Source organism: Sceloporus undulatus, chromosome 6 (assembly GCF_019175285.1).
Source record: "Sceloporus undulatus isolate JIND9_A2432 ecotype Alabama chromosome 6, SceUnd_v1.1, whole genome shotgun sequence".
NCBI lineage: Eukaryota > Metazoa > Chordata > Lepidosauria > Squamata > Phrynosomatidae > Sceloporus > Sceloporus undulatus.
The window spans coordinates 11,820,833-11,834,190 of record NC_056527.1 but is presented as its reverse complement, the minus strand read 5'-3'; the positions used below and the strand labels follow the sequence as shown (position 1 = coordinate 11,834,190).

Sequence of the window (13,358 nt, the reverse complement as noted above, 5' to 3'; positions counted from 1 at the left end):
GACAACTCTGTGAAATTCTTGGGGTCACCATAAGTCAATGAATAACTTGAAGGCACATACAGACTGAAGTCTTCTTTCCTTGATACGATCTTTGCTACCAAAGTCCTCTTGTGAAGGGTTTAGACTCCCTTATAACTACTCCAGATCTGGGAGAGAAAAGCCTCCACTTTGCCTTTTATCTTTGGCCAGCATTCTCTGAAGATGGCAGCCACAGATACTGGCGAAAGGTCAGGAATAAACTCTTCCACATCGCCCCCAAAATCACCCAAAACTATATAATCTTTTGTGGCTTTACATTTTAGATATGTCTATGTAAAAATAAAATAAAATACGAAAAGAGACATTTTCAGAAAGAACAGATTTGTTTTTTAAGGAGCTGAGCTGAGCTGGTTGGATGCTTACTGGAAGAAAGTGATTGAAGAAGCTGAGGTTTGCTTGTTTTTTAGAATATATTTTGCTAAGATTTTAAGAGACCAGTTAGCCTAAATACATACCTTTCTTAGCTGCAACGGGGACTGCCAAGGAATAACAGGTGCGGTGAGTGAGTGGCATTTCAGAGAACGGCAATGGCAAGCCACCTCTGAGTAGTCTTTGCCTAAGAAAACCCTATGGAATTGATGGGATCAATTGCAACAAGTGAACTAAAAGCACATTGTTGTTGTGTGACGTCAAGTTATTTCTGGCTTATAGCAACGCTACATTGAACCTAACACAGAGTTTTCTTGGCAAGATTTGTTCAAAGGTGGTTTGCTTTTGCCTTTCTCTGAGGATGAAAGAATGTGATTTGCCCATACAGTACTTTACTTTTTCCTTAAAGGACCAGGTGAGGTTTTTGATGTTACAATTCCTCCACCTAGTGGACGAACTCTAGTACAGCAAGGAACTACTACAGAGCAACAAGCAACAGAAGGACAGAATAGCTACTCTGTGTGAAACCCCTTGGGTGACCCTGGGCAAGTCACACACTCTCAGCCTCAGAGGATGGCAACAGCCAACCTCCTCTGAAGAACCTTGCCAAGAAAACCCTATGAAAGGTTCGCCTTTAGGTCACCATAAGTCAGAAACTACTTGCAGTCAAAAAATATCTGGGGGTGGCCGTGTCGGCCATATAGCAAATCCAAAAACATCCAAACCATGATATCCTTATTAGGTCAAACAAAATGCACAATTACATGTTGCGAGCTTTTGAAGTCACACTGGTTTCTTCATCAAACAAACAGGAGAAAGAAATTTAAGATGTTAGTCATAAGCCTGCATATGTTAGTCATAGGCCTGCATTTTGTTTTGAACTAAGAACAGAAATAGAAAATGCAGGGCTATGACTAAATATCTTCAATTTCTTTCTCCTGTTTGTTTGATGAAGAAGCCAGTGTGACTTCTAAAGCTTGCAACAACAGGAAATTTACTTACTTACTTATTTAATGAATTTATATCCCGCTTTCCCCCAAAATTAGGAGTGAAGGTGGCTTACAATAATTCAGCAAAGATGCCTCTAAAACATTAAGCGATTATCCTCTGGACAGAAGGCAACTTCAGTTGCAAAATAGCCATCTTGGGCTGCATCTACACTATAAATTAAAGCAGTTTGACACCACTTTAACTGTCATGGCTCCATGCTATGGAAGGCTGGGATTTGTAGTTTTGTGAGATATTTAGCTTTCTCTGTCATACACTTCTGGTGCCTCAACAAACGACAACACCCAGGATTCCATAGCTTAGAAAGCTGCTGCATAATGACTCCCAAATTATTGCTAGCTGACTGGACTGGGGGAGGGAAGCATTGTAGCCCTGCTGTAGCCCTGGGACATGCCGGCCACTAGGTGTGGCTGGACTGAAGCTTCCCTCAGCCCTAGCCAGCATAGCCTATGGTGAGGACAGTTAATATCCACCCATCATCATCTGAGGGACTACACATTGCCATACTCTCCAACATACTTTCACATATGAAAACTGAGATACATGTAGGCAAGCAACATCAGAGTGTAGTTAAGATGGCTAACGTTATTACTGAGGAAGAACATGCAAGCTTGGAGAGGCTGCAGCAGTTTGCTTTTGTCTGAACCCAATGAGAAGGGTGATATTCTGCTCCTCGTTTCTTCTCCTTCCTGCTGTGTTACTTAAGGGCAAACTACTTTTGCAGTTGGAACATAGTTTGCAACAACCGAAGTAAGCTGAGGACAAATGGAGAAAGTGGGAGGAGAGAGAAACTTCTAGGATGACAGAGGATTAATCATGACTGTCCCTGCCAAATTGGAAGGTATGCATCCCTCACCTCTAGTTTAGCTCAACCTTCCCACATTTTCTTTACCAAGAAGTGTTTAGCTTTTGAACGCCTCCAACTTTGCCTTGAATTCGGGTTGGAAGGAATCTGGGAGTCTCCAGATGTTGTTCTAGTACACACATCCATCCCTAAACATTGGCCATGTGTCTGGCCCTCATGGCTAGCAATACCTAGAGGACCACAAGTTCTCCAGTCCTGCTTTAAAGACAGTGAAGTAGCACTCAGTTAATCCCACCTATTCCTAAAGCAGAGGTACTCTGGCCCTCCAGATCTTGCAGACCTGCAAATCCCAGCATCTCTAAGGTTGCTAGGTCTGATGGAACTTGCAGTCCAACCTCTGCAGGGTTATCACACTCCCCTGCCCTTGACCTGGACTTTCCATTAGGTCTGACATAGTTGGCTCTCATGCTAAGAGCAAGACATACGGCAATAGCCGATATCAGATGACACAACCTTGGTGAGATTTGGCACGATCCCCAACCAGATCAAAGAGGATCTTCTACCCCTGCCATCTAATTCTTTTGGATTTTTGCTTTTAGTCAAGTTACACAGAAGTCAGAAGTTTTGGTGAGCTGGTGAGTCATGAGGGACACAGGATCAGATATTTCAGCTTTTTGTGACAATGGTTTTACTAACATTAGTAGGAGTCTCAGAGTTTCTGAACTGACCTAATTTGAACACAAGTAATTTGTAGTATGTATCCATCTTGTTAACTTTTCTAAACCTGGCTGGTGTGATCCATTGAAACTGCAGCATCTAGTGTTCTTTAACCATTGGCCTTTTCTTTGAAAGACCTCTGAACCAAGAAGTAGCCCTCTAAATATTGTTGGATCGACAGCTCTTATTTACTGGCTTAGCTAGTGTTAGATAATGGGGGTTACAGTTGAGCAACATCGGGAAGACATCTTCCTCACCCTAGTTGCAAATTTAATACTTTGTCATTACAAGACTTCAGCTTGAATAAGCCTGGAATATTGTCTCTATGAGGCAGCATGATATTGTGGTTTGTGCTGGACTATGACTCTGGAGAGCAGGCTTCAAATGCCCTCCTCAGCCACAGAAACTGACTGGGTGACCTTGGACAAGTCATATTCTCTCAGCCTCAGAAGTAGACAAGGCAAACCCCCCTTTGAACAAATCTTGCCAGGAAATCCCTGTAATAGGCTCACCTTACTGTCACCATAAGATGGACATGATTTGAAAGCATACAATAATTTTCCTTAGAGAGTAAGGGTGGGAATTATATAGCCTTTGAGTTGTTTTTGAATCACAGCCCTAGGTAGCTCAGCCAAATGGTGAGGAATGCTGGGAGGTGCAGTCCAGAAACATCTAGAAAGCTTTATAGTTCCCAACTGCTCCTATAGTAGGGATAAATATAGAGAACCAGTTAGTCCAACATTTTTTTAAAAAAAGTTCTCCTCCTCTTTGCCTTTATCTCTCAGCTGAACATCAGGATCCCTAAATGTATTGCCTCTTCTCATCCAATACACTCCACTCACCCAGGTAATCCCCTAGAGGCAAAGTATCCATTGTCCTAACTCCTCTTAATATAATGGCTCCCAAACATGAGTCCCCAGATGTTGGATTACAACTTGCGGAACTCCTGAATTGACACCATGCTGGCTGAGAGTTGAAGTCCAACATCGTCTGGGGACCCAGCATCTATATTGGGACACTACACGGGCTGATTTGTCATTTCCCAGCCTCTCCTCCAACACACCAAAAAGACAGTAGAGCTGGGTGGCATTCATGGCATACCCAGACAGCCCTTCAGGATGCAAGTTTGGATAAAAGGGCTGTCCTGTTTCTGTGGTTGGCATGGATGTTTGCCAACCAACTGCACATCTAGTTTGGTCTTTCAGACAATGTTTAGCTGCATGTGACAAAGGATTTGCCCTGGACACATACATTACACATGTGAAAGACTGATGCAAGAACTGATGATGAAAGAATGAGAGCCAGCTTGATGTAGTGGCTCGAGTGTTGGCCTACAATTCTGCAGACCATGATTCAATGCCTAGGTCGGCCATGAAACCCACTGGGTGACCTTGGGCAAGTCATATGCCTCAAGGGAAGGAAATGACAAAACTCCTCTGAACCAGAAAACCTCATGATAGGTTTGCCTTAGAACTGCTCTAAGTCAGAAATGACTTGAAGGCACACAACAACTACAAGAACAAGCATTAATATAATGGTTAAAATATATGGAAATGCAATTTTAATAGCTTGAGTAGTGTTTTCCTTTGAGACTGCTCTGGGTGGACAATCAGCTTCCCCATCTCCTAAATAGAACACATAACATTTGGGAAAGTTTTGCTACTAGACATTTTTTTCCTGCTAAATCTCTCTTCCAATTCAAGACAGGTGCTCTCTGGTCACTGATAGTGACCAGACAGCCTGAAAATAAGTTGGTGGCTTTTTAGTAGCCTTCTACTTCACCTCTCCCATTATTCTGCACTTGGGATTGGCTCAACTGAGGCCATAGTGCTTTGGACATATCATGAGATATGCTTGGTAAAGTGGAAGGTCTTAGGGAAGGAGGGAGACTGAGCTACAAGTGAATTAATTCAATCAAGAACACCACAGCTGCCCTGAGTTGGAAAGACTTGAACAGAGCAGTTGATGATCAGGAATTCTGGAGGTCTCATTCATAGGGTCACCCTAAATTGAAGTTGTCTTGATAACAAATAATAACAATAAATAACAATAAATAGCATACTATTAAAGGCTCTTTCCATAAATGGTCAGCTATTTCCTGAAAGCCTACTGGAATAAAACAAAAGCCCTTTGCCTTCCAATGGAAAGACAACAAGGTCAGGAAACTAGAAAGGGGTGTGCCAGAACCTTTGCTGCCCCGAGACATGCCTATGAAGATGGTGGAACCAAAAGCAGGGCCTCCTACAAAGATCTGAGAGCCCTGCCAGGCTCCGATGGGAGAATACATTCTTTATAGCAAGAAAAGCTTCCAAAAATAATGCACTCAGATTTTTAATAACTGGCAAAAAAAGTGTTGAATAAAAAACACAGAAAAATGTATGGTAATTAAAAGGTTTTTTTTATTTACACTCTTGAATTACATCAATGAAGACTGAGTGCATCACAGTGAAATAAATTTAAAGACATACAAGTTAAATCAGAAATGACATTTTTATTACATTTTCATCTCTGTGAAGAAATTTGTACATTTGTACTACATCAACAAACTCCAGAGGAAAGGTCTAAGGCAAGAAGATGGAATCTGATGTGAAAAAGTATGCATACATTTTTAAAAAATGAACTGTAAAGTAATGTAGGTAGCAAATGCTTTAAAAACAAGAGATGAGAAGCAACCCCCAACGGAGTCAATAAAATGGCACAGCTGTCTTTTTCAGGCATCCCAACAAACCCAAATTTCACAGTCCAGATTAAACATTACAGGTTTGAGTGGCATTTCCGATCATACTCAAAATGTATACAGCTATTTCATGAAGTTACAGGTTAGGAAGGATCACAATTCAGTAATAGTAATAAAAGACAAAAGGTTTGACACTACAGCTACATGAGTAGTATTTACAGCACTATTACTGTCCCTGAATTCAGTGAGAACTAGGAGAGCCTGCAAAAAGAAGGAGGAGGAGGAGGAGGAGGAGAAAAAAGGATTAGTAATGGTACATTCTCCTGGGACTGCTGTAGAGGCCATTTTCCTGTATGGACATAAACAGTATGGTTAAGTGATAAGTTTTCCTGTTCTTTAGGATGTACATTGTTCCTAAAAAAGAGGCAAAAAGAAACCTGTAAAGGAAAAAAATTGGTTGGGCACTGCAGAAGCAAGTTAAACATTTGCAAATACTCAAACTGTTGTCCAAGGGGTGTCAAAAATCTTGTTTTGTCCTATAATACTGATAGTGTTTTATTACTCCAATAACCCACTGGGCTGCAAAATTGTGAGTCAGCAATGATTAATGTGTCAGGGATGTCTGTGGCTGAATTCGTAGGCCATGGATCTCAATACCTGTGCAGCTCAACAGATCTCTTTTCTATGCTAGTGTTTGGCACTGAGAATTGGATTCCCTAAAAAGAGCAATGACTGCTTTCCAAAGTAAGCATTCAACTTGGTGAAAGATAAGAACATGCATTTAGGGCTGGATGTTGAATGCCTCTGTTAAAAGCCACTATAAATCTCCTTCCCTCCCATTCTATCTCTGCTTCCCCTGCATGCTATATGCCACAGGCAGAGAATCTACTCTCCATGTTTCTGAAGCAATCAGAGAGAAAATTCTCCACAGATCCCGAACACATACACACGCATGTTCAAGAGAAGCAGGAATATCACAAGAAGCAGGGAGAAGAAATTTATGGAGTACCCTTGCACGAGGCAGTTAGGTGCATTATCTTGAACTGAAAAACCTAGCAGAGAAGGTAGCAGTGGTAGTAGGGGCCCTAATTTTCATAGCTTCACAATAACTCTGAGGAAAACCTAGTGGGGTCAACTGATAGGTCTCTAATAGTCTCTTAAGAAAAACTGTGAAACTATGCAAGAGTAAAGATGGATGTCATCATCCTATTAAAGAGCTACATGTGAGATCAGTGATCGGTAAATGTACTGTGCAGAGTTTGAAAAGGTTATTTTTGGACCACAATTTGAGGAATTCTACAGCCTGCATGGTCCCTGGGATTCTAGGAATTTCAATACAGAAGAGTAACTTCCCCAGGCTCTGGTTCTGAACACGGAAAGCCCAGCCCTATGACACTTAGCTAAGGGGATGGCTTTGGGTAAGCATCTCTATCAGAACCTCCTTTTTATCTCACTGGGCTGTTAGTGAGAGTCAGTGAGTTAGGAATCGTGAAGAATGTGCTGTAAGAAAGCTAAGTAAAATGGCACTGAATAAAATAGAAGGTGAAATTATTCAACAAATGACAGCATGAAGGTCTACTGTAAAGAAATGTGTTTAATGCATGTAATGAATCTATTTACCCTGTAAAAAACAAATTATTAGTTTTTGGTCAAGCTCAAAAGAGAGGCTAGAAATCAGCTCCCCATTCTCATATGCCTGCAAGGAAAATTGTTATCAATAACCATGTAGTGTTTATTTCTTGTTACACAAAAACAGAAAAGAGAGAAATTGCTACAAGGCGTAAAAGATAAAATGAATAAATGATCAGGTAAACATACTCATACAATTTTATAATTAACAGTGATTTCTCCCAAGGAATAAATAAAATATGTAAGAAAAGACACCCTACTAGATCCTCCATTTAAATTTATCGCTGTTTCTGAGGGATTTCGCTTCCCAGTTTGTCAGTGTGCTCTAAACAAACTTTAACAGAAACCTTCTAAAAATAACGAGCATGCATTAACACATTACTTTTTCTTTGCAAAGTCTACCTCCAATCCTATAGTGAAGCACAAAAATTAGTTTGGCTTTTTGTTTTAAAAAGACCTGACCTTCTCACCAAACTCCCATATGCTGTGAAACAGCTACAACCTGCTAGCCAAAATGAGCATAGAACTCAGTAATATCTTCTATGAATATTACCTTATTTTCTTTAAAAAAAAAAAGATCCTTCCCAACCAGATTGATACCAGAACATGGTATACATGAGATCCAATATGAATCAGTGGTCTGTACATAAGGCCTCCCCAGGCTTTTTATATAAAGTGTTTCATTTTTAAAAAAAGGTTACAAATAAACCTTACACAAAATCCTTAGGATTTAATATTTTTGCAATATTCCTTTATAGTACTGATGCAATAAAATTCATCTTAGTAACTAACTGTGTTCCTAGCGCAATTTTCCAGGCAAATCTTAACAAGGTGAGTGCCCAGAGGTATTCATTCTTTCACTTACACTCCTTCAAAATCTAATTGTTTCTTCCAGTGGCACTTAGTTCTCCAAAATGGTTGCTGCAAAATAAAGCTAACAGTGAGAAATCTTGTAAGCAGGTGATCAAAGGGGAAAAGGTTTGTCTATCAGTAAACATCTGAGATCAATGACTGTAGCAAAATCTGACATGTAACAAAATAGAAACGAGAAATTCTATGGAACTAGGACCCTGTCCAGAAAAATCAGAGATAAGAAAACAAACCTTGTAAAAAAAAGAAGAAGAAGAAGAAGACCACACACACCTTGTTATTTTTTTTTCTAACATTAGGGAATACACAGAGTAGGTTCTTGCAAAGTGCTGGCAGTAGCAGTTGTCCAGATATGGATATAAGTGTGCAAATTAGAGCGGCAACATATAAACCAAATAAAGTGCTTAATATTCAGTACTGAACTAGTATCTAAACTGTACCCTTAGTGTAACTGTTAACCCCACCTCCCAATGTCAATTAAAACTTTCAGATTCAAACTGAATCCACTCTGTGACAGGCAAAAATTAGAGGTCAGAATACAACAAAGCTAAAAGAGCATGTTTGTTGTATCAATTCTCATGGGAAAAGGAAACAACCCAAGTTGACACTGCTCCTTCATTTCCTCTGTGGTTACTATGTTTTGCGCATGTGCCCCTTGTTAATGAAACAGTGGTGCCACCACATGAATTCAATCATTAAAAGAAAATTGCTATCTCTTCATTTCCTCACATAGGGCACATTTTTAAAACGTAGGAGCCAAAGGAGAATGGAGGGGAAATTTCACCTGATGTTGACAGTTTGCCATACAAATGATCATATGGACTTAGCCTAAATCTTTTCAGGAGTGACCTAGTTCTTGCCACATATTTTGTGGCATTCATTCTAGCACCTACAAGCTGCAATTCATAGGCCAGTCATTTCTCTCTCTAGCTCTCTTTTTTATTCATGGGATGTTATCACTATCCAACCCCTCTACTGTGATAAGGGCTGTAGATAGTAAGTGCAGGAATCCCCAATATACTCTTTGCTAGCTAGTTTCATCATAACATTTTGTTTACTTCTGCAGTATTTCTATTACTAGAAATTTATGTTAAATTGCATTTCTGATATTTGTAAACTAACTTCAAATATCTCTTCTTCAAGATTCATATTTTAACATGCTTTTGATAGTTTGAAGGAACACTAAACAATATTGATACAAGAGTGCCATATATCCTCATGATAAACTAACCCATGAGTAGAAAGAAAACCAAAGTCATTTTCACAATTCTTAATGGAAATACTATTATCTTGCTTATCTGTATATCTTATAAGATGACCAAACCTTGTCCAAACCTTAAAAAAGGTCACTGGCCAAACTTAAAATAAAAGCAAAACCCTAAAACAATGGATACTCTATTGCCCATTTAATGTTTTTACTATAAAGCCATGATTAATATCTTAGCACTGCACATAATTAGCTGCAGTTTTTTCTTCAGCAAGGACATAAAAGTTAAAGTAGAAAATGGTGCAAAATTAAATAAAACTATATCCAAGAGACAAAATAAAAATAAAATTAATATTCCTCTACCTCCACTGGCTAAAATACTCATTCAATGTTTCAGCTTCTGAAGCTTTATGAACAAATAATACACAGGTCAGGATACATGTATTGACTTGCTAGCATCTTTATAAAAAAAAATTGGAGTTACACAAAAAAATGAACATATATGGAATAGTTTCCATTAAATTCTGATAAGATAATACAATTGCCTTCCTCCCCCCCCCACCAAGTAAGCGTAGATGCAGCTGAATTGTAAGCATGTGAATAGCTTCATTTAACAAGTTGTTTAAAAGTCTCGTATTTACATAATACATTAAATGCCATCTCTGCATCTCATTTTAAATGCATGATAAAGAAAGAACAAGATAATGGTTGCCACAGATCTTCTAAAAAAATAAGTGGTGACTGGTAGTGAAGTGTTGCACAAAGGACAGGGCCTCCACTTTTTACTGTGATTTTGCTTTTGTGGATGGCAGCTAAAGATAAGAAACAGCCTTTCCAACAAACTCTGTTCTAAGTTAGCATCAATCAATCAATCTGTATATTACAAGCACTCAGAAACTCAATCCAGAGGCTGGGTGCCTGCCACCCAGAGAAGGTGCTTTCTCTTCACTAGTCTGGAGGAAAAGAATCAGAGGTACTTGGGGCTCCCCACGTTCCCAGGATCAAATTAGGCTGTTTCCAGTGTCAAAATGGTGAGTATGGATAATACCTATGTGCACACATGCACAATTATGTACACACTAGGCACACCCCATCATTTTTAGCAGATGGGAGCCAGACAAAAGTGCCTAGATTTCAATCATACAGATGCACACATCACCGGTTTAAATCTGTCATGGACTAATTTCCATGGACAGAAGTTTTAAATCATGAAAGGATTGAAACCTCACATTTGCCTTAAATGCTCTAACTTCATCTACCCTATTCCAAGTCCCAATAACACTGCCAAAAAAGCTGCCTTGATTTAAAGTGTAGTCTTAATATTTTGAAGGCCATTTAAAAAAAAAGCTCTTTCAGAAAGCATCTTTGCTTTGAAACTTACCAAATCAACAAGACCTTGTTTACTTCTAAGCCCAATTTCAAGCCACTTGCATTCAGGCAATTCAGATCTCACTTTGATCAAGCCATTTTTGAGATGCTGTTTTTCTGTCAAGCTTATTCAGTATGGTGTAGTAGTAGCTAAATTGTGGGATGAAGAAGGCCCAAATTCTGTGAATGTCTTTAACAGAAACTGCAAGGAAGGCTTATGTGTCTTCCTTAAAGACCAAAACTCCCTTGAAGCTCAATTCAGTCATCTCTGTGGTTCTAACTGCCTGAACCTGATGCTTGTAAACCTTTGAAATAACCCTGAATAGAGAAAAGGTTTAACTAAAGCAAACCAAAATTCCATGGGTCAAGACAAGTACTGGTTCAATAGACAAATCCACGCCAGGTACTGTACAAGGGTTAAGATGTGTTTACTAGACATTTGTTTAAAATGTACTTAAAACAACCACACTTTTACCACAACACATCCCTTATACAACTCCTGCGACATTTCTAGCAGGACATGAAAGCCATTCAGTCTTTAAAATACATGCCCACAATGGTTTTAACTTGTTAAAACTCTTTACCAGAGTTTGATTTTAAATAGCTGAAACAAAAAGATTACCACCTTTTGATCTCACATAAAATTGCAGGCCTTAAAGAACAATATTCTTCCACCTGCTTCAGCATTAATATTTTAGTCTCTATTTACAATTTTTTAAAAAAATTACTGCAGCACATTCTAAGTTACTGCTCCTTCTCTGTAGCCACTATGTTAACTAGCACTGAAATATATTTCTAGAAATAATTAGGAAAGACCCTCCCCACAGCCCAAATAAAGCTGGAAACCAAGGAGTTTCTGATAAACAAAAAATGCCTTACTTTGGAAACCACCAGCAGGGCAAGGCAACAGATTTTACTAAGAATAAAACAAAGTTTCCTTCAGGTCTGCACATAATTTTTTAAAAACCCAGCTCCATGCCTCAGGGTAGAAAAACCATAATTTTAACTTGGAGTAAGAACATTAGAGTACAGCTTCTGCTGTTATGCAGTCTTTGCTGCAAAGTATAAGATACAGAAAATCCTATAGAAAGATGCCTAACTTTAGATTATAGGCAATTTGCACAACAGAAGCCTGTCAAGTTTTTCCCCCTGTGTGTACTACCACTAGCATTATAACAAACCTGAATGTGTACAGGTTCTCAACCCTATCCTCCCTTACATGATCCCTTGCAATTGCCATAAAAGCAAACTAACAAAAGAATGCTTAAAGCTTTGCCTTTCAGAGACTCTGAGAAGATATATATACTAGTTATGTCAAAATTGTGAGATTATTCCTATAAAACTATGTTGGAAGGGGAATGTATGTCAAGAGAATTTGCAAGACTGTGTTGCAAAGAACTGCATTCACCTGACTGAAAGTAAGTGCTTTCAAGAAGTAGCTCTGAAGCCTCTTGGCAAAATATCAACAAATTACATACCCCAGATTTTATTCTACATTATGTGCACTTATCTACTTAACTACAAAAGGTAGATATGGGTGCATATTCTCATTTCAACACCTCACTTTGAAGATAAGAGCAACCATTATCAAATATTCTTTGCATGAAAGATTAAAAAAAACCAAAGTTAGTGTTCTTTTAATCTGAGTCAGTGTGGCCACACAGTGTATCTTCTGAAAGACATCTGCAGGTACAGCTCAAGCACAGTATCACTAGGTTCCATATGTTCAACACAGTAAAAGAAAGCCAAGAGAAAAATCTCTCCATTCTTGATCCTTGAAATCTCAGCTTCCATTGCAGCAATGTTGTTGCTGTCTATAGTGCCACAGGGTAGTCTGAAGTTTCAAAGGGACACTGCAAAGCTGGAACTGGAGATCACAGGGAGAGGTCCCAACCTTGTGACTTCCTCCATGTCATGCTTCCGGTAGTGTGTGGATCACTCAATTCAGCATATCACTCTACTATCAGTGCCACGTTGATGTGTGACAAATCTATCATATGCCTGGAATAAGGTTAACACACGATGGTCAAGGTACATGCTGTCTAAAAATGGTACCAAAACTTATGCCATGAGTGTGCTAAGGAAGCCTCCTTGTCACACTTTTCTATCAGAAACCTAAGATATGGTTCAGTCATAGCCATGTTGGTCTGATAAAACAAGGCTTGTGAGTCCAAGGGCTACAGGTAACAGGGCTTTCTATGCAGCAGCATCCTAATTGTGGAACTTTTTACTAAAGGAAATTTGGCTGGCTCCATCTCTCTGGAGCTTCTAGTAGGCAACCAAAGCAGTGCTGTTCTACACAGCCTTTAAAATTTGGAACTGCTGTTTTACAACTTTATTTTGAGACTTTTAAAAAGTTTAAAAATAGTATTTTAATGTTTTATCTTCAATTGCTTTTATTTGTTCACTGTCACTTGCAGGAGCCCTTGTAGGCTAGAAGGTAAAATAGCAATATCTTAAATAAATAAATGTGTTGCCTCCTTGCCCTTTCACCCCTTCCTTGCATGTATCTGATTTCAGTTTATTAAATCAGTTGCTTGTGGTGTTTGAAGTGGAAAACTGTAGTTTACATGCTGCTTAGGAATCAGGATCCAAACATAGCTTGATATCCTGATTTGTAAGCAGCACTCAAAACCTCTCTGCCCCTCTTTGTATGTAATGGGACAATT

General features: G+C 39.1%; 1 protein-coding gene across 3 annotated transcripts in view; it reads right to left on the bottom strand.

Moving 5' to 3' along the window:
* Positions 1-5,315: 5,315 nt before the first annotated feature.
* The window catches only part of RBM33 (RNA binding motif protein 33), a 125,015-nt gene continuing 116,972 nt past the window's right edge, over positions 5,316-13,358 (bottom strand). For all 3 annotated transcript variants that reach the window (XR_006104806.1, XM_042477067.1, XM_042477066.1), the window contains one exon: positions 5,316-12,690. Coding sequence is in view for 2 of the 3 variants with exons in the window: in XM_042477067.1 (XP_042333001.1) it covers positions 12,642-12,690 (49 nt within the window). In the remaining variant the exon portion in view is untranslated. The remainder of the gene's footprint in view (positions 12,691-13,358) is intronic.